The sequence below is a fragment of the Orbicella faveolata genome, unplaced genomic scaffold, assembly GCF_042242905.1.
Source record: "Orbicella faveolata isolate gen_17 unplaced genomic scaffold, um_ofav_v1 contig_2, whole genome shotgun sequence".
Classification (NCBI taxonomy): Eukaryota; Metazoa; Cnidaria; class Anthozoa; order Scleractinia; family Merulinidae; genus Orbicella; species Orbicella faveolata.
The window spans coordinates 22,733,744-22,761,427 of NW_028301547.1; the positions used below are offsets into that span (position 1 = coordinate 22,733,744).

Here is a 27,684-nt window from a genome sequence, read left to right on the forward strand (position 1 = left end):
CATGCTTGGTTTGAAATTAAAACCGGGCATAACACTGATCTCCTTAGTGAAGAGGTTAAGAGGAGAAGATGGAAGATGATAGGGTATGTCCTACGACAAAACAGAAACAGCCATACCAACATAGCCCTATCATGGACACCTGAAGGAAAAAGGAAGAGAGGAAGGCCTAAGACCACCTGGCGAAGAACAGTTGAGAGAGAGAGAGGAACAGCGCAGGATGGCTTACATGGGATGAGGCAAGAGCTGCTACAGCCAACAGAGAAAATTGGAGGGATCCTGTGGAGGCCTTATGTGCCACGAGGCACAAAGAAGCTAGGTAACAGGTAACATAACACTGATCTCAGAGTGATATCTTCCTTCCCTTCGTATTTGGCGCCAGTTGTGTCTTGTGAGATGAAGGCCTGGGTAGGAGTAGTGACGTTGCGAGTGACTGCGTGGCTCTCATTACGAAAATCAAAATGGCGGACGACAGCTCACCGGCAGCGAGCGAGAAGAAACAACCTCTTACAGCTGATATGAAAGGTTTATCGGACGATGGTGCGGTTGAACAGAAAGAATACCTGGTAAGCTAACAGTTTTTTATTTGTAATTTATATTTTCCGTGTGCGTTTTAGATTTTTCGCTCTTCTTACATCCTGTCAATAGACTTTCCCTTCTTGTAAGTTTACATGTTAAATTACGAATGTTGTTTTGAATCAGCTGTTTTGAACATTGTTTATTATGTTACAGGAAAGGTTACAACAGGTTCTGGTGTTTTTATCCTCAACGTCACGCAGTTTTTTTGTTGTTCAGTTACTACATGTACAAATGTGTTTTTTTCTTCTGATTATATTTCAGGAAATATTCAAAGATGTTTTGAAGTGTGTGAAGTATCTGTTTGATTTGAGTCGGTAAGTTTGCGACTTTATGCGTAAAATTCTACTCTCACCATAAAGCTGATCCAATTAAATAGATGTTTAGACACATAAAGTTGTGTTTGCAAGTGTTTGACCGCCACCAAATACAAGAAAGATTTGGTAATTCAAAAGTTGCAATTTGAGTGTGCTTAAACTCTGTAAGCTTAATTAAGCTTAAAATAAATGGTATATTTTTGACATGTTTTTAAACAGAGACAAAGACCACAAAGAGACAAATGTTCCAGAAGATGCTGTGGAACCACAGTCGTATGTATTTTATTTGATGTACATATTTTTTTGTTTATAAACTTTAATTCATATTTGAAACTATTTGAACATGAATCTTACTATTTTTGATCTAGCCTGCACACACACACATGTGTGTGTGTGTCCAAAAAAAAAAGCTAATCACTTTAAAAGAGTCAATGCTATTTTGCACTGCTGTGCTATTTGGGGGCACTATAATTGAGAATCAAATATTGTAAATACAACTGAGAACTTGTTAAAAATGGCAACTGTTTGGAAGCTGGCCAGTTGACTCTTTGCAAAATTTAGAGGTGTTGAATTTGTGCCCAGACACAAATCTGTCGAGAAGAAGGGAGGAGGATTTGAACTTGGACTTCTGTATTACAAATCCAGCACCTTAACCACTAGGCAATGCCACTCCCACTTCCTGAAATAAGAATCAGGAATCCATCATTCCAAATTTCTTCTTGATTAATGGGTCTAGTGCATTAGTCTATTAGTCCATACCTGTTTTGGAATACATGTACATGAGATGTACAGATCTTGGAATTTATATAACTTCAGAAAATGTCCTGATGATTTCAAAAGATGTCTTAAGACTTCCACAGATCTTCTAAACACTCACATGTTTCTGATGTTTGGATGTAACCAATGAACAACCCCATTTCCAGGTCATTTCCCTTAAACTTGGTTAATTTCCAACACCTGTGCATGATTTACATGGAATATTCATGCAATTTTACATTTTCCTCTCAAATTGGTTATCTTAAAGATAACAAAATCCTATAATTATGTGAGTCATTCGGTGCGAGTTATTGGCCTGTATGTGTGAGATAGCAAGAGATTATGTCAGCATGAGACTGAGATTTGCATCTAAAATGCAAGAGTAACTTACACGTACTTCATTCTTTTCATTCCCGGTGGGACATAAGTCAACAATATGTGACAATTGGCTGGTAAAATATCATTTAAACTTTTATCATGTAATCAAAAATGTAGAAGTATTTAGGGGACTTCCAACCCCCTTAAAAAACATTGGACATTATAAAAACATTGTATGCACAACTACTGCTGGGTTCAACATCACCACTGTCTAACTGAAAGCCTGCCTGAGGGCAGGAAAATAGCTACTTGGATATCAAATGGTACAGCTTACAGTCACAAATTGAGCCAAATGATTGTAGAGGTACTCTGTATACTTCCGTGATGGCAGCTGTATGCTTTTTTCGTACTTCATGACATCTTATCCTGTGCTAAAGTGCAAATTTGGTTTGGCATTACTTGTAATTTACAGTTAACAGTTTATTTGTTTTGCAAGCTGTATTTGTTTTTCAAGCTGGGCTTTTCACATGCAAGAATGATGATTTCAACTTTACTTCAAATGAGTTTAAAGTTTAACCTCAAATTATATTCCTAGTTAAAACACAGAAGAGTGACTATGTAATTTATTTCATGAAATATACATGTAGGTGTACTTGTAGTCTTAATACATTTAATTTTAACATTAACTGGTTGCATAGGAACAGGATTCTTTGTAAAGTATGTTCTTCAAATAATAATTATTCCAGTTTGATCCAGTGTACCCCTGGCTGGGCAAGCCACCTGGCTTTATATAATGACATCCACTCTAGTAATAAAAGCTCCACCATCCAGTGTCAAACTTTTGGCCTAGTCAAAAGTTGTGTGAAGCTGTAACACTTTCAGTACTTTAATTTCTTGATATCTACATCAGAGATTAATTAATTTCTACATCAGCCTGTTTTTTTTTGTAAGTCAACTGCATTTGTGACCTAAACTTGATTTAACCAGGCTGTTCTTCCACAAATGGTGGAGAACACTGAATGAACATAACATTACTATCTGCTGAATGATTCATTTTAGCACCCTAGGGGCTAATTTCCCTTTGGTGCAAATGTAGCTGGAAGGGAGATGTTTATTGGGGATCTATATTGGTATCTAAGCTTTTGGTCTTGGGGGCTGAATTTAATAACCTCTTATTAACCAAGTGAGAGGGCCGTACAGGGAAATTGGCCTAAGGTCGTGGTAGTACAGAACTTGCTGCACTTCAACACGCAAAAACAATGGAGGGCCAGTATTCCCCAGTGTGACTCGAATAAGCTAGATTAGTAAGTAGGTTAGTGCTGTATATATACATATGGTACTCAGGCCATGCTTGTTTTTAATTTGCTCACCCTCAAAAACACACAAAAAAGAGGGCTTATGAGTGTTTCCATGGAAATGGTCCATATGGCAAAATCCTGACCAAGAAACAGCCAATCAGAATGCTCAAATTTACCTCAAGACTACCTTGCGATATTAATAATAATTACATGTACTGATTATTGTTACATCAAACTGAATAAGACAGTAAAGAATGGCAGTGCCAATTGAATTACTTTTCTTATCCACTGCTGGTACAGGTGACGAATCATGTCTGCCTGAGGCAAAATGTCAATCATAATTATAAACCATAGTGTGTATATAATTGCAAACTTATTGATTATTGAATTAATATGTTAAGTTCAAAGTTGTTTGATTACTTTGGATTCAGGCATCTTCATTGGGTGAATGGTTAACAATGTTCATAATTAAGCATCAGTTGTCAATTAGATAGTGTTGCATTGAAGTATCCCTTCATTCAGTAATACGCATGCAGCAAAAAGGGTGCCATTGATTTCAACTATTTAATTTTTTTCTTTTTTGTGTCTATTGTTAAAATACAGGAATACAGAACTAAGCAGTGTACTGTCCCAGATCTCCAGTTTAGTGAATCATGAAATGCCACAAACACAGTAAGTGTTCATATCTTATAATCCATCAAATATTTTTGCTTGCTTGCGATTGGTCTAAATGCGTCATATCTAAGTGATATTCCTCAATTTTCAAAACTTTGTGTGTTGCAAAAAATATTTGAGGGATAATAAATACAATAGCCTCCATTTGGTGCAAACACATGTCTGGATATTTCTCCTTGGCTTGGACATTATCTGTTTCTCAAAGGTCACAGTTTTCCTCAAGCTACATGTATGCTTTCGGAAAACAGTTACTGTTTGCTTCTCAGAAGGGGTAATGGCTGCAGAGAAATATCCTAGCATATTTTCGCACCAAATGGGGCCTATTGTTTATTTATCCATACATGTTCAGATTGCTTGTAATTTTCAACAGAACTTGACTTACTAAACTCAACTGATTGGAGGATTTGTCATTAAATTTTGAAGCAAAACATGTAGGACAGTGCAAAATAAGAGATATAAGTACATGCTGCTGGGAAAAAAAATCACCATTGTGTGGTTCCAGAAAATATCCATACCCCCCACGGAGAGTTTATTTCCAGGTTGACCCCCATCCCCCCAGGATTTACCGTTCCAGGGGGGCTTCACAGTACTCCCCCCACCTCCTGGAATTTCCATGATTTTTCTACTTGCCCCCCCCCCTACCCCTCAGAAATTTGGTGTCCATAAAAACCAAGACTTAACTCATTAATAATAAAATTTAACTGCAGCTGTGTATAGTTACATTGTAGACAAAGACGTACTTTTTCACAGTAGACTGCAGATGCAGCACGTTCCTTCATGTCATGTTAAAATGTTTGAACCAGTGTTTAAAGTAATAAAGAACTGACTTAGAAGCGCTTCACTCCCAAATGGCATAGCAGCTGACTTTTCCTTCATTAAAGGAAGTTTTCATATAAGAATCTCGGAACGTACATAAAGCTCTTTCAAATAACTCAGTTGAAGTTTTAATTTATGCATGGTCAAAACAACATATCAAATTACTTTACACACTCAGTAAAGTTGTCAGGCAACATTTTTTTCAAAACAGCTGTTTCCCAAATGTCGCTTTATTTTTTCTTTCACCAAAGGAATACATAAATTAAGTCATATGCTTTGTCTTTGTAGTTTGTAAATGATAGTAAATTCATTTTGTGCCTTAGTTTTTTTGAATTGTCATACATTTCACATGTGAAACATGAATTGTTCAGTCAGTCTATAAATGACCGGATGAAATCTTGGCTACTGCTCAAATGCTCCTCGCTGTCCACATTTACATATAGTTCAAGACAAATGGCCTTGAATCGATTTTGCTCACTTAAAGCAAATTATTAACTACACGGATAACGATGAAAAGTATGTGATAACCTAGTTACGGCAAGTCCGAAACGAGGAATAATTTTGTACGAGTATCAAACAAAATAAACAAAGTACGAATCGCATTTAATTGACGGCATGATTAATGCTGGAAAAAGCATCTGAGCTGCATTTTAACTAAATACAGCACAATCTTCAAAGTATAAAATATCAACTTCATTGTTCATGTATTGCTGCACCTCTTCGTCGGCATTTTGGTCAACTTGACGTCCAACAAACATGATACTCGGGATTGCTGTCGGTCGTATGACGTCGGAGGAAAAATGGAAAATATATGACAAAGAATCTAACATTTATTTCTCAACGGATGGAACATTTCTGTTGGTTTGGTTACCTGAATCAATTGGGAAAGTACGGTAGTGTTCATTCAATTGCATTTCAGACCCACTGGAAAGAAAACTCCTTGGGTAGCCCCCCTCGCCTTCGGAAATTTACCTCTTTCAGAGCCCCCTACCCCTCGGAATTTCCGTGACCCTCTGTGGGGGGGGGGGGGGGTATGGATATTTTCTGGAACTACACATTTGCCTCATGATCCTGGCTGGCTACTCTACTGGGCTATTCTTCTAATTCTTTCTTTAACAAATAAAGAAACCTAAGCCGTGTATTACACCGTGATAAAACACGACGAGCATTTGAGAACAGGAGGGACATGCAGAAAACACAAGCCACAGGTAAATGTTTTCTACATTTCTCGAGTGTTCTCATTTTAATGTTCGGAGTGTTTTTCACAGTCTAAAACACAGCTTAAGGCTTCTTCATTTGCTTTATGATATAGAGGTAATGTGGTGAAAAACAATAAAACACGCTTTTTCTATGTTTTATACTCTGATAAAACATGGGGTTTTGACCAATCAGAGCGCGCACAGGTTCCTATCTATATTATAAAAAACAATAAAAGTAACCTTCCCTCTTTAATAATAAAGCCAGAATAATGTCCAGTGTACTTCAAAACAGTGTGGAAACCTTACTCTACATGTATCTAGTTATTAGTGATATTTAATTGTTTCTTGTTTGTAGGTTCACTTGTAATCCAGATCATTACACTCATACCAGCATCATTGCTAAGACCTTGTCGTTATACTTATCTCTGTTGGATGAATCATACATCAAAAAATTATCAGCATGTATAAAGTCTGACTGCTCACATTGGTTATCCAAGCTCTTTGGGTAAGAGAAATACTTGGTAGTCAATCCATGTATTTGGTAGGAAAGTGAATTCTTTTGTTCTCATATGAAGTTTTTGACACTTTTAGTTACTCTTTTCTATGGACCATCCCTCAGTATGCGATCGTGTGATCTGCAAAGTTCTTTTACAAGTAGATATAAAATACATTCAATGTTTAACTACCAAAGACCACAGGCTCAGTATTTGTTTTTTTTTTTTATTGTATTTTACGGCAGTTAGTTGAAAGGTACATGTATGTTCAATTTAGGCCCAGAATAGACAGAAGCCAGTAGGACTTTCTTGCAGAAATTCAAAGAAATTAAAATCGCAATTGTTGTATTTTGATTTGTAGGTATGAAAATGCTTTGTCCTGCTTCCATGAACATCAGTGGGATGGTTTGGTTCGAGGTAAGACTGATAGCATCTCTGTCCCCTGCTTTACATGTACCTGAACATATGGCCGAGAAATGCCCACAGAATCGACTTGGACTTTGCTAAGTTTGTTCACTAACACTCTGTAGTGAGACTTGCTACAAGTTGACCTTCGCTTAGTCATCTCTTAAGCAAAGTGAGATGCAGATTTAGCCATGAGGTCTCGAGCGCGAGTGACAAAAAGCGAACCTACAGTACTGAATACAGTTTATACTTGAAGATGATAATGAAGAAATTAATTTTAGTTTGCAGGTTGGCCTTAAGAGTAAAGTACCCCAAATTTGGAACAGAAGGATTTACAGCGCTCTATACCAGGTGAAAAAAAACCTTAATATTTTTGAATTAATGAAGCAATTGTTGTCACTTCATATAACTTTGCTTACCACCCAATTTGCAGAATGTGACTATAATGTCACACCGTTGATCTTCACATGAATCGATGTGGAAACAAACTCGCTGCCATGGAGGAGTCTTTTAATTTCAAGCATCTATACCTGTAGACATGTTATTTAAACATGAAAATGTTTTCCAAACTCTACTTGAATATTTCATGCTTTGTTCTGCAAACAGTAAATGTAAGATTGCACAGCAGGTTTGTTCTGGTTCATGTCTTTCCTGACAGGTTCATGACTTCTTTCCTGCAAATTAATTTCCTGTCAAAATATAAGGGGCCATATCAAACTGATAGAAAAAAAAATAATGACGAGGCGATGACAGGGGAGGTGACAGACATTTAATTTTTTTGCTTCTGCTTCGTGGCCACTCTCACACTCTGCACTTGCTCTTGCATGCTCGCATTACCTTCACGCCCAAAAAAATAACTTGGAGCAAAAAATTTAATGTGTGTGGGCAGACTAACAGATGACCAATCATTGTGCAAGAATTTCCTATTCATTTTATTGCTTTAAATCTTTATTTGCAGACCTCCTGTTGTCTATGTGAGCTCCTCTGCATGCAATGCACTAGGACATTATTTGTGTACTCAGGTAGAAACATGAGCAGATATATAATCAGTTGTTTAATATATTCTGTCTTATACTAAACAATGACAGCAATATTACATCTTTTTTTACATGTGTTCTCTAAAATAGCTGTGAGTTTTTTGTGGTGGTAATTACACTTAGATGGACTTGATCTACATGTAAGGACCAGCTAGTTTTCAGAAATAGTTTCTTCAAGCTTACTTTAAAACAGTTCTCCACTCAGTTCTAAACATCACTAATAAGTAAGTGTACTAAATAATCATTATTTTATTTGCTTTTCTACTAGCTTGGTTTGCCGCAATCCAGTGTTTGTAAAGGTAGGGCAGATACGTTCTTTACATTGTTAGCAATGTGGAAATATATAAACTTGCAGTGGCTGCATATCACTAGCGAACACAAAAACTAGTAATATATTGTCTGATAGGAACTTTGTATGTTGACTAGTGACATTACAATAATTGGTAGAAATTATTACTGACATTTACAGTGAATAACTGCTCATGAATACACAAAATTGTTCCCAGTTCATTACATTAATTTGTTTGTATTCTCTAGTGCCATGCAACACAGTTTTTGGTTCAACACATACAATGGTGAGTCAGATGAATATGTTCTTCAATGCCAGTAATCTAACTAAACCAATGTAGGACTTCTCAAGGTTCCTCCTGCTGTGCATTAATGCTTTTTTTATTTGAAGATCCAAGATAATTTATAATTTCCACAGACACTTGCTTGCAACTATGGTACTAGGTTAAACTCATTAACAAACAATGAGCTTGGGGAATGGTGCGTGAAAGGATGGAGCCCGAGAGCAAACTGAACTGAGCGCATAGGGTATCCATGACAACCCTGTGAGCGGCAACCACCAGGCACCATCACACTGAAGAAACAGTGGAAACACAGGATACTTACCACATACTTACCCTCAATCCAAAGGGAATGGGTGCGTTGGGAGAAAAGCTCAATGAGCACTGTTCAGCAGCGAAAAACACACGGAATGATTTGACATCTGAAGCTGAGCTGTAAAATGCAGGAGCCCCTGCACAAATCCCCCGGCCACCCCGAACTCACTCTGAGGGAGACTGCTGGCCAGCAATCTTGTTTCGCATCTAACTTAGCCTGAATTACATTTAGCCACATTTTTCAACAAAACTAGTTATTTGAATTATGAATTAATCGCGGGAACAAGGTGTTGTTTTTTGGTGTCAATGTATTGTGAGGAATGTTGCTCATCAACTTTCAAAATCCCCATTGACAGGACATTGCTGCATTTGAGAGGCTTTTCAATGATGATGTATCCTGTGGCAAGACACCGCTCCTTCTCATTGCATATGCTGGTATGTCTGACTCTCTGCCTTTCTCTTGACTTGCATGCATCTATTAAAGCTGTTTCATAATGGTCTCATAAACTTTGTTGTAAAAACAGTGACATTAGACATTATCTAGACAGTATTTTTCGTATGTGTTAGATCAGTTTGTTAAGTTACAGTATGTAATTATGTAAAAACATTTGTGTAACAGCCCTTTTCTTGGCATTGCGTTTTCACTCAGTGTGACAATTGTCCAGAAAAAAGGCACTTGCTGTGTCTGCCAGCTGACATATTAATTTACCACATGTCTCTTGTCAAGTCAAAACCATCAGAGGCAAGCAATTTCACTGATAAAGTGGGTTACAATACTGTTTTCCTCTTTTGTGTTGATTTCTTATTTTGCAAGGGTTTTTCCAACTGCCTTACAGATTTGTAATAAGTCAATTAGTTATAGGCTCTGTGACTCAGTTATAACAGTCTATCTTTTCTGAGCTCCTTAATCACAGTGGTTAAGACATTGAAGATGTACCCATTTTCTTGTAATTTTCACAGGAACCCCAGTAGCTGGACATACTGATAACCTTAGTCGATTAAGGGAGCTTTGCACACAGAATGGCCTCTGGCTTCATTTGGAAGGGTAACAACTTGACTTTTAAAGCAATAAATTGTCAGGGCTTTAATGTTTTACCATTAGAAGCCTTCACCACATTACTAACTGATGAAGGTCATTTTTTCTCTTCACTGAAAACATACTCTGTAGCATCTTTGAAAGAAAAATAATGTTTCCCTTGATAAAAATGTGGTGTTAATAATCAGGTACATTTCTTAGACAATTATTGTGACACATGTATATTGTGACATATGCAGTGTCTTAAGTTTGAGTTAAAAACCTGTGCTTAACCAGAATTTGTGATGTATTTAGTTGTCTTACTGTTCATAATAAACTGACAGCAATGTTGTGCATCTTTTTAGGGACACTCTTGCGACTCTATGTCTTGAAACAATTCCAGCTTCTTTAAAGGTAAGTAAGGAATTTACTATCTAATCATAACGGTCAGGTTTTCACTCTCGGTGAGGAACAAAATAAATTTTTAAAAATAATGTTTTCTGTAGTGTGCCCCTTAGGCCTGGGTGTCACTGAGTTGGGCAAATGCCGTGTTGTTCTTTTAGTGATGTGAACATCAATGTTACCCACACTTATTTAAAAGACATCATGACACTCTCACCAGGATCAGTCGTCATTATAGTTGTAAATAAGGTTACATTCCAAACTGATCAAGTGTTACTCTGAATCACGAGTAATGAATGCCTTAATGGCAGTTTGATTTCAGATAAGACCTGAAATTCTGATGCACTTTAATGACCAAATACCATCACAAGAATAATGATATAATACTAATTACTATCAATAACAACTTTACATCAAACTGTATACCACACAAGGATGCACAAAATGATGAACCTCACACACTTTGACTGACCTCTTGTCTTCACTGTGTTATAAATAACAAGAATTCAGTATAGATGACAGTTTTTGTCAACAGTTATTACTGGCCTCTAATTATTACCAGATAACGTTATATCATAGCCATTTATTACTACAGATTTATATAATTTAGTTTTCAAACATAATCTTGATCTCCTTCAGAGTGCTCCTGCCTGTGACAGTATGAGCCTGAATATCAGCAAGTGGTTTGCCTTGCCCAGTGCACCCTACTGTGTATCCTTTGGTTATAGTTACCCAGCATTCCTGTTATTAAAGTTTTCATCAGTCAAATGCTACATGTATAATGCTAAATAATTGAACTATAGCTCTGTTGTGAGGCCAACAAAGGAGGCTGTACATCCCTTTGTTGCATCATCTCCAAGCAGAAATTGCAAAGGCAGTGGCCGATGCAGTTTTGTTCAATTTAAAGTCCACTGTTCTCAATTTTGAAGGAAATACATGTCAGATGGAAAAATCAGATGAAGTAGCTTGAAGTAGCCAGTAGGAGTTTCCAACTGGCCACTGACTCTCAAAGAGAATCTTACATCGGTTATATACAAGAAATCCAGTGTACACTAGAAAATGTATTTTGAGAAGACAGTACTTTATTTTATTTAATATATGATTTTATTTTAGAACTTAGCTATTTGATCAATCCATACACGGGTTTCATAAAAGGCCAGGCAATGGCAAACTTACCTGCCTAAATTGACCATCTCAAAGAAATTGTTTCCTCTAAAGGTGTCCAGTTCAAGACGTCTTGCCTTGCTGTGAAAACCAATTGCCTTTTCTGCCAAAAACCTAGTGTTCAAAACCCCTGCAGACATCACATCAAATTGGAACAAAATTGATCAAGGTCTTGTCATTTCATACAAGGGCATCATTTGTCTGCTCTGTAATTTTAAACAGGGGTTTATAAAAATTAAAATGGCCAGATGCTAAAATTGACAATTTCCCTTAATTTGAAAACCTAGACATTCTACAGAGCTAAAGATTTAGTTTTGGTAAGTACTTTATTTCATTATTTAATTTGCTACAAACTGTAAGATAAGATGCATGTAACTACCTTGTATATAACCATTAGATGAATGGTCCAACTTTGTAATCAATCTCAATGTTTACAACTGTCTCTCTAACATTACTGACCATCTTCCCTGGCGGGCACTCACAGTTCAGCATCTTTGTGTAGCCCTTTAACATTCTCAGGCCTGCTTTTGTATTTTTACCTTGTAAAGACTGTCTGCTCTTGTCCAAAAAAAATATACAGTGCCAAACCATGTACCTTGTCTCGACTCCTCCATATGTACCATTTTTCTATTCGTTGTTCTTGTCTGTCTGCCACTCCAGTACATAATGCTTTCCCAAGAACCTATTCCCAATGCAATGAACTTTCCTCATCTGGTATCCAGGTACCTCACATGTATGGATCAGATTCATCTAAGTATGTGCATGTATAATAGACCCAAGGTGACTCTAGATCTTAGACTTTGACAATGGATAACTCCAGGAAATAACCATACCCACCCCAAGGAAAGTCATCGGAAATTCTCAGAGGGAGGGGGTTTTAAAAGCCAAATGTTTAAGATGACTCTAGGTAGGGGCCATGCAGAGGCACAGTGGCCTTATGGTCAAGGCATTCACCTCAGGAGCAAGCTGTCCAGGCTCGAGCCCTTGCTGGGGACATTGTGTTGTGGTCTTGGGCAAGACACTTTACTCTCACAGTGTCTCTCTTCACCAAGTATAAAGGAGTACTGTGAACTGGGGGATAACACTGCAATGGACTAGCATCCCATCCAGGGGGGAATAGAATATGGATATATTTGGAACAACACAATACCAACCATCGACCAGAACGGTGAAAAGAGTATTGGAGAAATAATATTGTGTGGGCTAGGGGATAAGGTCTTCATGGACTTCCATATTCTTAGAATGAACATTTAAATAAATGTATGGCTATGAATAAGGAGAATTGATATTTTAGGGACTAAGTAAGTTACAGGTATTTGTTGCTTTGTTTTTCAGGCAGAGGCATCAGGACTCAGTCAAAACCATGAACCTGATAGGCTGTCAGTACTTCCTCTTTGGATTAGTATTCAGACTATTGGTGAGTACTTTACTGTGTTAATGAAATAGTTCTTAAGACCTGCAATGCACTAAAAAAACTGTTTGTGTTGCTGGGACAGTGGTTTCCAGCCTGGCCTTAGGCAGTTCATGTAAGAGCATGGCCAGGAATATTATACCCACAACCACAATCTTTATATTATTAATATGTACATTTGCTGAAGCTACCAACATCAAAGCAATGTCTTGTCTGAGCATGCTGAAAAGGCTATCTCAGCACATCAGACATAAAGTCTCTGTCATGCTAGATTGTATCATACTGCTGACGCTTATCTCAGTTTCTGTGGAGTTAACCAACTACTTCTCAACCCTAATGGAAGTCTCTCACAGGGTTTGTTACAAACATCTGCTTACACTATCTTTTATATCCTTCTGAATGCAGGTCTAGATAAAATGCGAGAAATGATTTTACATGCAGCTCAGCTGGTAAGTATGACTTTATATATTCTCTGGATCAAGGCTTAATGCAACAAGCTTCTCTCTTTGAAATAGTTATTCTGGCCTACCTTAATAGTTGCAAGGGCCAAACATCATTAGGTTGAGTTGATTGTAGTACAGACTTTGCCATTCCAGAATATGCAGAGGCCTGGGGACTATCAGTTAGGGGAGCAGCACAGGTCTGGGAAGATATTTTGATTCCTTTTCCTAAAATGGCTAGCCATTTATAGAAGCAGACAGCTATGTCCAAATGAGCATGACATTTTTTCATGTGTTTTTGTCTCATCCTCTAGTCTCAACAGTTGTGTGTAAGCTTGGATGGAATGCAAGCTGCTGTGAAGAGAATAGTAAGTATCCTGTACATCTGTTTCTGAGACTTCTGTATCATTAAATGGTTTCATCCATACACTCAAAACTTAGCTCTGTCTCGTGCAGTACACTAGGGTTTCATCCGGTTTATATAAGTTGGAACCACCAGCCTGAGCAACATCACAAGAATGATTATCAACTATATGTGTAAGTTGTGAAGACTTCAGGAGGCTGGCAACAGTTTCCAACACTTTTCTCACGGCTATACTATGAAGGATGAACACTACCAGATGAATGTTTAACAAGCGATGCTACAATTTATAATGGTATCACACAAATGCCCAATCATTGGTAAACAAGTTGCAGGCATCCTTTTTATATAACAGGTTACCAAAGCAACAATACAACTTGTTACAAACACCCTTAATTTTAGCTTTAAGCGCTGGAGCTCGTTTTTGACTTAGAAACATTTACAGGCCCAGCCACACTGTATGTCCCCCATGGTGGTGTTCAAATACAAAGCAGCCCCTGTGTCTGTGAATGGATCTGCCATCCTTGATACAGAACAGGAGGAAGGTTCAGATCAAGATGACGAGCAAGGTAAGGTTATATTATTGAAAGGTTGTAGTGACTATTTATCCCATTTTATGGCCTATAATTGCAAAAGTATCAACCCCTAAGACAAGGCCAGACCACACCGGGAACTATGTGCCTTACTCTTTTGATAAGTGTGTGGGTTCTTTAATGTATCCTGCTAAACATGTAACACTGAAGATGCAGGATACTGGGCCCACTGTTTATAGTCCTTATCCGAGAAGACTTGAACGTCTAACCATTTGCAGATGTAATTAGAAAGGCAGCACATTCTCCTCAGTTATTTTAAGACCCTGAGTGTTGGCCTGGTCTGAGGCTTGAACCCTCGACTTCCCGCACAGCAGACTGGCGCTCTACCAACTGAGTAGCACAGCAGAGCTTGTTGAACTTAATTGCTTGCTTACATGTAACTCAATTCAAAAGTTTGAAATTTTTAATCGCCGAAATTCTGCCGTTCTTTTGTCGAACTTAATTTCTGAATTTTGGTTAGGCATGGCAGAAGCTCGGTGTCTGAACTGAACCTTTGATAGTTTTCTCTTGCTTAAAGTAAAGTGCAAGTTTAGTCTAACAGTGTAATGAAGAGCCTGTTTTAACTAAGGCAAGACTTGGGAACTATGTACTACTGCAATTTACAAAGTATGTTCAGTTGTTGTGAAACTTTGAAGTGATTTTTGTCATTTTGTACAGATGATACAGAGCTGTCATCTTCATCGCGCTCATCGTCTCCTGAACCAGGCTGTGTTTCTCCTTCTGTAAGGGATGCAATTAACCAAGAGGTAAGGTGGACGAACCACTGCCATCACTATCACTGCCAGTGCTTTTATTTGCTCTTAGTCGGTGCTCTGTAGAATGGATCAAGATTCATTCAGCCTTGCCCAGTTGGGTTGCTTTCTCCCGCCTTGCTTTTTTTTACCTTGTTGGGCTGCTCTTTCTAGATTGTATGAGCTAAAATTCTGTCTCTTTCTAATGTCCTCAGCCATCTTGATTGTACTTAGGGCAAAGTTTAACTCTTTTTCTGTTGTCCTCTGGAGCTCAAAATGTTGCTCACAATTCTGCAGACTTGATACATGTACCTTAGCTTCTCTAAAGTCTACCCTGAAAGTATCAGCATGAAGTTGTATGCACGCAATTTCACTTCTCCCAGTTGCTTTTTTTGTAAGAAGAAATTAGATTTAAATCTCTCCCAATTGTTCTTAGTTATTCCTTGGTATGTTTTTAAAACCACAGCTTGCCAAACACTTAGCACAACATATGCCTTCTGTTAAAATTGGTGTAGTGGATTTACCCAAGGAGGGATGCTGTATACGATTTAACCCAGTTCTTTCATCCAGAGGTAAGTAGTATGTTTGTTGTCTTACCACTGACATTGATCATAGCTCCAACACATAAATTTGTGCGAGAGCACAAAGGTGAGAACCTTGTGATTTACACTTGACCACCTCAGTTCATAGAGTTCAAGTGGTTGTAAAACCAAAGGAAAAAGGTACCTAAGATTGTTCTGCGGTATTAATGATAATGTTTCGTTTGTAAATTTGTCCATTCTACCCTCACTTTTTCGCAAAGGCATGAGACATTTGCTGGTGCAGCCATTTTGATTTGATGACATCACAGGGGTTGCGCTACTCAGGCCAGTCTTTCAATAGATAGTAATGTTTGGAAAAAAACCGGCGCTTTCAAACAAGGAGGGAAATATTTTTTTGAAGGTTGAAATGCCTCATTATGCCTGCTCCTCTGTTGTGTGGTCTTCGGTAAACTTTGTGACATCGAAAGGAAACAAACTCGTATCTAGTTTCCTGAAAATGTTTCCCCTTTACATATGGCAAATTTGGGATGTTTGAGACCCTGAGATTTCTAATTTACGCTTTTAAAATTAATTTTGCCTCTATTTTTTTAAGTTTCGGCACCCAATTGTCTCTATTACTGTTTAAAAAATGATTTCATAGGCACTTTAAGGTGTAAGAATTATTGTTATTGTAAATTTGGTGTTGGACGAACTTGAGAAAATATTTTAATTTGGACAAACTTTGTAGGTTTGTCTCTGTATAACAGGTTTTTTCCTTCTTTCCAGTCTGCGGAACCACAAATGAAAATGTAGAAGATTTTGTAATTTGTCTTAAAGAGGAAGTGGTAAGAACTTGTAATACTAACAGCAACATACATGACTGACAGGTTAATAATCTACTTATTACACGACAGAACAGCTCAGAGGACCAATATCTCAAATCAACCAATCAGATGCTTTATTGCAGTTCCAATATTTTCTAAGTAGAGGAAGACATTGTGTAGTTTGAAGGTTTCCAAACATTTGTGATGCAACCATTCTCAGTGTCATTGAATTTCACTTTTTGCTAACTTTCACTTTTTCCGAACTTTGTTTTTGTATTTATTAATAAAAAAAACATTTATAACTAAATCTTGAATGACTGGCCCGCCTAGACTAGCACTAGCTATCCGCAGGCCAGTCCAACTGAAAAATGTAAACCAAGAAATGAAGACTGTTTGATTGATAGATTGACTGATTTTTGCTAATAAAATCAAGAAATATGACTCAGTCAAAATGACAAATGTTACTTTTAAAGAAACTAGGGATCAGAAATGATTAAGTCTTTTATAGAAGTTACTACCTAATTTCCTACGTTCGGTTGTATTTAAGTAACTACAAGTTTTTGCTATAGGCCAGACTAGATGGCATCCTTCTGTTTCAAGAGGAATTTAGGTTAGCAACGGAAGGCAAGGAACATGTTGTGGTTGTAGAAACCCAGGACACATCAACCATTGGAGCTCTACTGTAAGTACATCTTTAGATGTTTAATCTTTGGCTGAAACACACTGAGAATAGCCTCTTAACGCAGACGTTCTTTAGGCTCGTCATGCAATCTTCCTTCTCCACGAACAAGGAAGATTGCGTGACGAGCATCAAGAGCGTCCGCGTAGCAGGCTACACTGAGAAGGGCGTCAATAGCCACCATGTTGGATAACCATCAACAAAAGAATTATAATGAGCTATATTGTTCATGTCATCCAACATGGCTGCCAGGGTCTTTTGTCATTTGAGTCTCTCGGGAATGGTTGCAAACCACCTAGTAGTCTGTGGCGAAAGATATTAGGTAGATATTAGATATTGGGTACCCACGAAAGGACTCGGTGTTCTCAAACAAGAGTGCACAATGTACAACAGCTACATGGCTTATTTCCATCTGGGCTTGTGTGACTCAGTGGTAGAGCTTCCCCTCAGAGTACAGAAGCTCATAGACTGCATTCTTGTTTGGAGAACTCGGGAAACTTGTGTCACGGCTCTTTTTTTCATGTATTTTGTGTTTCAAACGTTAGTTTATTGGTAGAACAAGCTTGCTTGGTTTTAGTCTCTTGAGTCAAAATTATATGTCTACGTACTGTTTCCATATATTTTTCTAAACCACATTGTTTCCAAGGAGAATTTGATTTTCATTCATCTGCTGTCAATCAAATTTGTCCTCAGCTGGGGGGTACTCCAAGCTCAACAATTCTCTATTTTCCAATTGTCCATAATTCACTCTGTTTGCCCCCCATATTTTGCATAAACTATTGTAAGTTGTGAAATACTCTTGGGAGATCTGCATATTCCCAAGAGCCTTTCGCAACAATAGTTTATGCAAAACTTGGGGGGCAAACAGAGTGCATTATGGGCAATTGGAAAATAGAGAATTGCTTTAGGTAACCAACTCAGAACCCAAGGCCTTATTACAGGAACTCAGTCACTATTTTGAGTTATTTTGGCGACCTAAAAAATTACCTTTAAATGGAAGGAAACATGAAAATAATAGTTTACTAAGATAGAAAAGCACTGAAGAGATAATAATAAACCATAAAAAAACAAGGATGGGTTAGGATGGAGAAGATTGACACGGATTACAAACGACGAACATGAAAAATTTAGGCTAAACGTTTTTAAGATGCGCAAACCGTGACGTAGCTCCTTTAAATTTGAATAGGTGTGTTCCGCGATACTGGACCAACAAAGAACTTGACAAGCTTAGAGAGGCTAAGAAGGTTGAACTTAATGACTGGAACAAAGAAGTGTTGGCAAAGATAACAGAAGGAATGCCAGATGTTTTCAGTAAGGGACGAACACAGGATGGACTGACTTGTATTATAATTGAACAGGTAGGCACTAGACGGATTAATGTGGATGGTACGCGAATCATGAACACATTTTGTGTACATTTTTTGGTGATTAGAATGAAGGCTTCTCGTATATTGTACAAGACTGGCAGTTTTCCGTGTAAAAGGGCTAAATACTCTTACTAATATGAAGAGCCTTCGTTCTATAGTCACTAAAAAAATGCAAAAAAGAAGGTTAACTGTTAACGGTTTGAGTAATCTCGCTGTAATCATTTGAAAATCATGTTGATGCATTAGTGTAAAATGATCAGAGCACTGGGTAAAGAAAACTTAAAAAAACCGTACAACCGCGCTGATGCTGTGATTCAAGCCTACAGGGCCAAGTTATTCAAAAGCTGGTTAACGCTAACCCAGGATTAAAAGTTAACCGAAGAGTTAATTTTTCTTGTATCAAAATGTTTTTCACTACTTCTGTTTTGTGTAGTTTGAGATTATTCAAACTCAAAACCGAAGAACAAACAATATAAACAGAAAACCTCAGCGAAAAGTTACAAAATTGAAATCAAATTTATCGCTAATCTTGGGTTAGCTTAATCGGGCTTTGAACAACCTGGCCCAGATGACAATTCTGCAAGCTAGTGTGTGTAGGGCGGGATAAGCTGGTGTCATCCAACCCCACTCACATCAACCCCTCAATAGTACGCAATTCAGAACATTCTGCAAGATGTCTTCACGACATTCAAACAAATTGAGCGCAATCAGACTAAAGTGGTATCATAAATTACGTAGTGTCTGAATTAGGTCCGGTCGGATGGTAAAATAGTTATTTAGCCCTGAGTTATTCCTGCTATTTTTCCCTAGGTGGCTTCCACATCGTCGGTTGATGCAGTGGTAGATTTTGTTTGTCAAGCAGCCACTGAGCTTGAAAGCTCGAGCAAGGTATATCATTGTGTGACTTTTGAAACGTAGTTTATTGTGGTTATAGGTTTAACAGTAAGAGTTCATGTGGTATGTACAGTCAGGAAGAGACTTGAATTACCTGGGTTGAAAATGAGCCTGGGTGCCACTGCGAACGGATATTCGAAAGCAGAAATTGATGAAGTCTTAAGATCCTGCGAACTAAATAAGCTAGTGCATGTGCCATCTACATTGCTTTTTTATATACCTCGTTCTTCACATTGAATTTCAGTGTTTTAGTGCACGAAAACGTTTCTTTCGATTTATATAACTGTGTTTATTTCGGTTTTCTAATAACATTTATGTCATATACGACTGTTTAGTATTTGGAGCAGATGGCAGATGCAATACAGAAGGGTATTGAAGCAGCTCAACAGGACATGGTTAAAGATGCCGAGGAAAAACTCTTGGAGGAGGTAAACGGAGTTTGGTGTCATATTAATATACGAATTACGTTAAATGATGTGTCCTGTTCAAGTTTGTTCCTTGAGCGGAGATTGCCTGTTATGGGCAAAGGACATCATGATGTCTGAAATTTGTATTAATTTTTTTTCAGTTTAGGGTGTGATGTGTCATCCTGTTAGTGTTGCTGTTATTATGAAAGTCAACATTTAACGGTTGCCATTTGAACTTAAGGAATTCACAGTCTTAACGTTGTAAAATCATTATGGTTAGCATCTTAATGACTTCTTTAACGATTCGAAAGAGTGTTACTATTTGAACATCTTATTTAAGAACCTTACTTGAAAACACTGTAAACTTTTTTTCGCGAACGGTATGCGAAAACTGCTTTTTCAGCCGTTCGAAGTTGGCTGGTTGAGCCCTAAATTGGCGGCCATCTTGGCTCGGCCAAAACAGCCTTGTGACGTCACTGGTTGTATCACTCTCATGCTGCGGTGGAAATGTAAAGTGATTATCCGAGAAAAGACTAGTGTTTTAAGCCCTCAAAGCCAGTTTTGTACCTTTTGAACACGTAGGTTTGTTGTGTAAATTTGATCATTGCTCATGAGTAAGATTGTGTTTGTCTTCATAAGGGTCTGTTACGACAAGTCCCACTCGTCGGTTCTTTTGTGAACTGGTTGTCACCTCTTCCTGAGGAACCTAAGACAATTGGAAGAACGTTCAATCTAACATCTGGTAAGTCTGTCTTACTCGATTGTGTTCCTGGTCCGCCAAGATCAGCATAGAATAAATTGTACAGCCTGTAAATTCTCAGTGGAGTGTCTCACAGATAGCCTGCGAACGCCGACGTACTTCCGGCTTTCGTTTGTCTTCGGTGGAGACAAGCGAAAGCCGAAAATACGTCTGCGTTCGCACGCTACCCCAAAGAACACATTGTTTTAACAATATTTAGCCACAAAGTGGAACATTCATCCAAACTGACAGTTGTGTTAACAAACAAACATACTTCATTTGAACAGGTAATCTACACAGTACAGAAAAAATCTACAAGTATCACATGCAAGTGCAAGATGAAGAAGATGAAGAAGCAAAACCTGTGACCCCAACAAAGTCATCTCCAAAAGTCAGCCCAACGAAGGAAAGTCCTTCAACGGCAGATTAAATGAACTCCCCGACACAACCACAGCTTCATCCTTGTACCATATACATTACAAAGTCATTAGAATTTATTGCAAAGTCAGTAGAATGCCCAAACCAAATAGTGGTCAAATTACATGTTATGTAGTATTTACAGTTTACAATTATTACTGGTAAGAAAAGCATTAGACAAGCACTGTAGACCACGTCCGTGTTGCCAAGGAAAGGAATTTGTTAGCCAAAGATCCAAGACCAATCTACGAATAAATTAAATTAATTTCAAGTATTTAAATGGCAGCAAAAACCTTCAAAAAAGATGTAAAAGAAACTCTCGAAATTGGAGTTTAGTATCGTTCGTTGTCATTGAGTATTTGGGCCAAGTGAGCATCTCTTTTTTAATGGAGAATGTGTCCCGTGGCCATGGTTTCAAGTTTCCAGAAGTATTGGCTAAGCCTTTAAGTCAAACAAAAAAGTGGGGTATGGTATATTTTCATTTTATCATCAAAATATTTAGGATTTAGATACCAATATTACTATCAGGTGGCGCTTGGAAGAGGTTATGCGTCTCAGTAGCAAATGAGAAATCCTAACAGTCAATATTTAATTGCTATTATTACAGATGGCAAAAATGTTCCCATAATTTTTCAATTATGTAGCCATTGATAGTGTTGGGTTTACTGTTTTGAGTTTTGTTCTTAAATCGATTTGCACCATTTGATATTATGCAATAATTAGGGACTTCTGCAACCCCGGGTAAATGTTGTATTGTATTAAAAGTGGACGTGTTTAGTATTTATATTAACATGCACCATCGGAAGACATCTCTCTCTGGCTAACTCTTCAGAGAACCTGATGCGTCGGTCTAATCTGATCATCCACTTCAACTCCTAACGTGCTATCGCAATCACGAGTTAAAAGGGACATTTTAGAGTTCATTGCGAGTACATCAAATACCAGAGTTGATGTAATTGCTGTGTTATCGGAGGGTATTGTGTTGATATGGTTTTTCTTTCTTAACACATCAATGAAATGAAAACAGCTCAGAGCACAAAGGTTAACTTGAGTACAGACATTGTTTGTCATTTTCATTGTGTATTTAAAAAGGCAGGTGAAATCTTGTCTTGTTTCCAGAACATTCAGCAAGTAAGTGCAGCATCCACACTACGCCAGAGAAATCTGAAAACGCAGCTTAATTTCTACGGTTAGACCAACCATCCACCAAACGTTCTTCAAACCGAAGGTTTTTCGTTTTCGTGTGGACGGAAAACATTTTGAAAACGAAGTTTTTCGTAAGCGACGGAGTCGTGATAATCGTGTGATTTCCCTGACCGAGTTTTCCTCAAACACAAATCCAAAATGACCGGTGATTGTTGCGTTTTTTAATTTCCTCCGGCGTAGCGTAGACGGAGAACATTTGATGTGTTTTCAGAGTGAGGCCTCCGTTTTCAAATTCCTCCTGGGTAGTGTGGATGGGGCCTAAGTGGGGATTCTGATCACATTTTTAATTTCTGGTCAGATTTCACTCAGAGATTCTAATTATATACAGGTTACAAAGAGACCATCAAGGTAAATCTTGAAGTGAGTTCCTAAAGAGTCTTTTCAAAGGAACTCGTAATATTAGGCTTTGAACCTCGTCCACATACAGAAAATAGCGAGGAGACGTTTAAAAGCATGAAACCTCTGGGGAAGATTCAGTTCCAGACGCCTTGGAGCTCAAAACGTCCAAATCTTAGTTCTGCATAAAAATAAGGGATTTCCCGTTTTCCAAACTCCGCATTCCTGCACTGTTTGTGAACATCACAGTTAACGGAGGGATAAATTCTAATTTTTTAAGATGCGCAGTTTTAGTTATTGTAAGCCTTTGTTTGGTACTACTGTAGGTAGTTGTAGCCGCATAAAGAAAGCTTTTCTTTTGTAGTAAGGGTTTTTTGATTCATGCTTTATTGTTTTAGAAGACTTGTAAAGATTTCAGTGTTACTATATATTATAACTGGTTATTGGTTAAGAATAAAGCCATAAAACAATCGTAAACGGGTGAATGTAAATGTTTGTTTCTTTTATTTGCCTGAAATACTGCCCTAGCTGAGGCCCGTTTCTCGAAGGTCCCGAAAGGTTTTCGTAGCCGGAAAGCCGTAGCAAATTCTCAAACTTTATGATTACAAAGCTGTTTTATTCACATATTCTTAACATGAACAGAGGTTCTTTTCACACAAGAAGTTTCAGGCGTATGTACTTCTCTGTTTTTAGATACCGACTACCTAAAAATGGCTTTGCGGGCACGAAAAGTGTTCGGAACTTTCGAGAAACGGCCCCCAGGCCCGGATTGTTGGAAAGGTGGATAACGCTATCTACTGGACAAATCGCTATCAACTGGATAAGTGTTAAAAAATTTAAACAAACCACGGTATCAGCCGGATAGTGATTTATTGGGTGGATAGCGTTGTCCGCTTTTCAAACAACCCAGGCCAGGCCTTTAGTAACAGACCACTTTCGATACATTAAAATTCAGCACGACAGCGAGGCTTGGAGGACACAAACAAAGGAAGTGAAATGACCATGTTTGTTCATTTCTTTTGTCTGTGTCCTTTAGGCCTCACTATCAAGCTAAATTTTAATATATCGAAAGTGGCCTATTGAATACTACCTATGTATAATGTCTACCTTGTTTCCAGGGTCCTATCGAGTTTCCTCGGGAAAGGTAGATATAGGACCCTGGGAACGAGGTTGGCGTAGATCGTCCTCGCATGACGTCATCGAGGCTAAAAAGCCACCCAAGTTTTTCTCCTCGTTAAGCTTATGACATGTTTACAACTTTTTAGGTCGACCAGTCGTTCGTTTGAAAACCAGCGAATTTTGAATTTCAAAGAGAAGTTACATTAGTAGGAAAACTTATGTAAATATTTTTCGTCTACAGCTTGGTCAATAAACACGCAGAAAAGGAAATTCGACCAATATCAAGCCGCATTGACTTCATGCATGGTCAATAACCCATCTGTTTCTTTTTATTAACTTTGTCATGTGGCGTGAACGTGATTCGGGTAGAGCTATATACTGTCACGAACAAAGCACATTTAATAATAATTGCAGCCCGTGTAAATACCTAAGGATATCGCCTTTCAACTTCCCCTTTCGTTTAATGTAACTAAAAAAAGCAATTCGTCCTGGACACGGCGAGCAGAAATGAAATTTTGTATTTACACAACCAAAAAAAAACTGTTTAAGTCTACGTCTCTATGATTTAATTTATTTCAGATCTTTGTCATTGGTTTATTATTTTGAACAGGAAAGCTACCATGAATCGGCTAAGAATCTAAATGAATTTTGTATCCCGGATCAAATTCATAATTTGACAGTTTTGTTGCAATTGACGTGAGAGTTCAGAGACAAGACACGTTTCGCAATATGTTGAACAGAGTTTGTCGAATGTGTCTCATCTTCCAACAGTAAATTACTGGATTTAAAGATGAATTAAGGAATACAAGAACCAGTGACAAAAGAAAAAACCTATGCAAAGCGATAGTCGGGCCATTGATTTTAAGGGACACCAAACTGATAAAGTGAGGTGCATAACAAACCAATACTGTAATATAAACGTAGAATATGCCGACTGCAGATTTAACAAGGCGTGCAAAATTTGCAATTTCGCTATTCTCTGCTACTTGTTGTACTTGCAGGGCCTGAAAATGATTCTTGAGGCGTCGCACAGCGAAATAAATTCTGATATAAATTACTGTTGTAAGAAGGAGGCCAATAACTCCTAGAGTAAACTTAATAAGTAGAAAAATATCGACCGAGAGCGGAGCCCAGACCATCATCAACGGAAGAAATACACTAAGAAGCCATATTGAGACCACCACAGCAACAACACGCTTGTGAGTCACAAGTTCCTGATATCTGAGATGAAGATGAATTGCCAAGAACCTGTCTAAACTGAGGGCCACAACACCAAAGAACGAAGCTTGGTAAAACGATGAAGTGGTAATTACGAAAACCATATATGTGTTGCAGCTAGGATGATTTTTCTGTAACCACTTAACCAGAAGGGAGGTGTAAAATGGCTGAACAAGTAAACCAACAGCGATGTCAGAGACAGCAAGATTCAGGAGCAGTGTCTTCAAAGTGTTTGGCAACGACGAAGTTTTTCTTATCGCGTGGATTGTCACAATGTTCAACATGATGACGGTATAGGACAGAAAGTTGTTGAGGACACAATTAGCGATGTAAGTCGAACGAAGCTCTTCAAAATCGGTGACTTTGGGATAGTAGTGCAGCAGTAACTCACAAGATGATTTGTTCATGATATCGACTTGAGTTTCGTAAGGGCTGTATTGTATACACAAGTTTTTTCAGGAGCCAGATATAGTATCCTGTCTTAACGCCGCGAACCAGCTGTACACACTTTGTGTACAATTAGTCCTTTTCAATTCCCTAGCTTTTAATTGCCCTCTAGTCCACCGCGGCCAAATTAAGTTGACTGCTAAGTCTCGGTTTAATTCTTATTGCCGATAACAAAAGAGACAACAGGTTGACGTCAGTGATGTCGGTAACATTGTCAAATATTCTTAAGAATGCAGACAGAAATAGGATGATGTGTTTGTGTTTCATAAATCTCTCACCAGTTTAGTACGTAAATCGATTGTATCGCTGTAAACTGCAGCTGTGCGTTTCCCTCCACAAATGTGCTTGATAGTGTTACTTTACAGAGACGCTTTGACCAAGTGAGGCACTACTCATGAAGAGAAACGCTTGATAATGATGAGCCCACAAACTATTTATGGTTACGCTGTGCGCTTTACGATGAAAACACAAAAGCGCTCTTGCTAAAATTTTGCTGATAAACCTCAATCAGTCGGTCGCAGAGCCTCTGTTACCACTGGTTACTAGTAGGGTTCACTGGGAATGAAATCATTTGAATTATCGTTCGATGCATTTTTCCTTCCTTTTCATTGGCCAAGAGTCCACAACATGACCTGCGAATAACTGCCTACAAATAATGGTCTGCTCATGCGTAGAACCGTCTAAATGTGTTTTGCTGCAAATAATATTCTGCTCATGCGTAATTGTAACCACTCTCTCGCGTGAAAAATAACAAATCGCTTCCCTAAGCTGTCAGAGAGTGATTGAAATATAAAAAGACTTTGATTGAATGATAAAACAATTATTGAACTCGGCTAAATATAGCAGAATATCGTGTTTCGTCACTGACAAATCACGATATTTTGCTGAACCTCGTCAAATAATTGCTAATTAGTAATAGCGGAGCACCATACTCATATAGGAAAGAAAAGGAAACCCATGAATTGATTTTCTCATAGTTATCATGGCTGACGGTATTGCTCGTGGGCGCGTACGCACGACGGCAGCAGAGTGATTGACCGAGACATGTAGCCTTGGTTTACAGCGTATTCATTTCCTTCTTGAGGGAGATGAATAAGCGTAACCATATCGCGGGCTCAAGTTTAGAGCTCATCGAGATGACCCCATCGAGATCACATTTTTTTTTAAGTCGACCGATAGCCAAATGATATTTTTCGATTGGATCGCAGGCTCAAGCCAGGTTAACTTGTTGTAATCAGGGCCAGGTTGTTCTAAAGGCGTTTAAGGTTATTACAGGATTAAAACTTAACCGAAGTGGAAATTTTTCTTGTATAAAATTGTTTTTACTTGTTATGTTTTGTGTAAAAATATAAAACAAACAGCGGTGATAAACATTTTAAAAACCTGCATTTTATGAACTTAACGTTTCGTATGCTAGTCGATATACATTTTGAAAAGTATAAACGTTAAAAAATTTTTGGAAAGCTATTTATACTGTATCAATGGGGTCTGGAACCTAGACAGAAAACATATGCAGTAGAAATTTAAGAAGTTTACAAACGGAAACTGTCTGTAAAGTGACACAATGGAAAAGCTTTCCTAATAAGGTAAAAGCGTTTCACTGCTGACATTGGCATTCAATGCTGGCTGCAACTCCTGAATAAACAAGGTCTCTTTAACCTTACAATGGTGGTCAGTCTTGCCGGCGCCAAAATGTCAAAATAGTCCCATTTGATTTTGTGACCAGTTGTTTTAACGTGATCAGCAATAGCAGAAGAGTGATCATGTTTTGAAAGGGCCTTGAAATGTTCCGTTTTCCGGTCGTGAAGTCTTCGCTTCGTTTTCCCAATGTAAAAATAATTGCAGTCCCAGCAACTAGCTCTATAAATAACTTTGGATAATTGTGATCAGTTGGGACGGTACTTGTATGGGAAGAATGATTTGATGCGCCGGGTGTTTTGAAAAATAACTTTGACATTAACAGTAGAGTAGAAACGATTAACACAAGATTTTAGACGCTTAGTAATATGATTGCTATGGAGAACTATATAAGGTAATAAAATAATAACATCTTTTTGGGGGACTGTTGCTACGGGTTCATTTGGCTTGTTTTTGTTCTTGTTCAGGACATCATTGATATTAAAAGTGATGATGCCCTGAGGGTAGCCTGTTTGCTTCAATCATGTCTACTCTGTAATCGGAAACAAGCCTTTCAAGATCAAGGAGCGGGATTCAAGCAAGCTTGAAAAGAAGATTGGTAATCTCAAACGAAAGTTTGGAATTTCTGAAGTTTCATATTTAAATAGCGTCGACACCATCTTCAACTATTCCAATCGCGTGCTTACCGAAGCTGAGAAAACCGTTTTGGCACGTGGTTTACGTTTCTGTTTGCCTCCTAAAGACGTTGACAGGTATGATGTTACATGTTTCTTTGAGCTTCTCTATCGTGATTTTGTTAAATTGAACGTTCCATTGAACTAGCGAAATCCAGATCGTCTAGGAAATCAACTGAAAAATATTTCCTACAATTACATTTATTGCTATGACTTTTCTAAACAAAAGCACATCCTCAGCAAAGATGAGTGGAGGGCCCTAAATGATTTACGCAGTGGTGACAGCATCATAAAGGACTGTGCAATAAT

The 27,684-nt window shown here is 38.0% G+C and overlaps 2 protein-coding genes across 2 annotated transcripts; one reads left to right on the plus strand and one right to left on the minus strand.

The window, feature by feature from the left end:
• Positions 1-440: 440 nt before the first annotated feature.
• On the plus strand, positions 441-22,756 carry LOC110054908 (putative pyridoxal-dependent decarboxylase domain-containing protein 2). The gene is made up of 28 exons (XM_089290370.1): positions 441-563; positions 838-890; positions 1,110-1,163; positions 3,866-3,934; positions 6,308-6,457; positions 6,808-6,863; positions 7,133-7,202; positions 7,810-7,873; positions 8,157-8,187; positions 8,426-8,463; positions 9,129-9,207; positions 9,733-9,817; positions 10,153-10,201; positions 10,829-10,900; positions 11,641-11,670; positions 12,689-12,770; positions 13,170-13,213; positions 13,519-13,572; positions 14,011-14,134; positions 14,816-14,904; positions 15,356-15,461; positions 16,197-16,255; positions 16,804-16,916; positions 18,100-18,271; positions 19,091-19,168; positions 19,510-19,602; positions 20,221-20,323; positions 20,608-22,756. Exons 1-28 carry the CDS (start codon positions 459-461, stop codon positions 20,748-20,750), a joined length of 2,265 nt encoding a protein of 754 aa, XP_089146496.1. The 5' UTR covers positions 441-458; the 3' UTR covers positions 20,751-22,756.
• LOC149112481 (adenosine receptor A2a-like) lies at positions 22,631-26,914 on the minus strand. The gene has a single exon (XM_089290372.1). The coding sequence runs from the start codon at positions 25,021-25,023 to the stop codon at positions 24,103-24,105; it is 921 nt and encodes a 306-aa protein (XP_089146498.1). The 5' UTR covers positions 25,024-26,914; the 3' UTR covers positions 22,631-24,102.
• Between the last annotated feature and the right edge of the window lie 770 nt (positions 26,915-27,684).

Excerpts from the sequence above, each read along its gene's own strand:
- LOC149112481 (XM_089290372.1), bottom strand. The coding sequence starts at position 25,023 with ATGAACAAATCATCTTGTGAGTTACTGCTGCACTACTATCCCAAAGTC.
- LOC110054908 (XM_089290370.1), top strand. The coding sequence starts at position 459 with ATGGCGGACGACAGCTCACCGGCAGCGAGCGAGAAGAAACAACCTCTT. Across the intron at positions 7,203-7,809 it reads TTTACAGCGCTCTATACCAG|ACCTCCTGTTGTCTATGTGA; the intron begins GTGAAAAAAAAC and ends CTTTATTTGCAG. Across the intron at positions 19,169-19,509 it reads AGCTTGAAAGCTCGAGCAAG|TATTTGGAGCAGATGGCAGA; the intron begins GTATATCATTGT and ends ACGACTGTTTAG.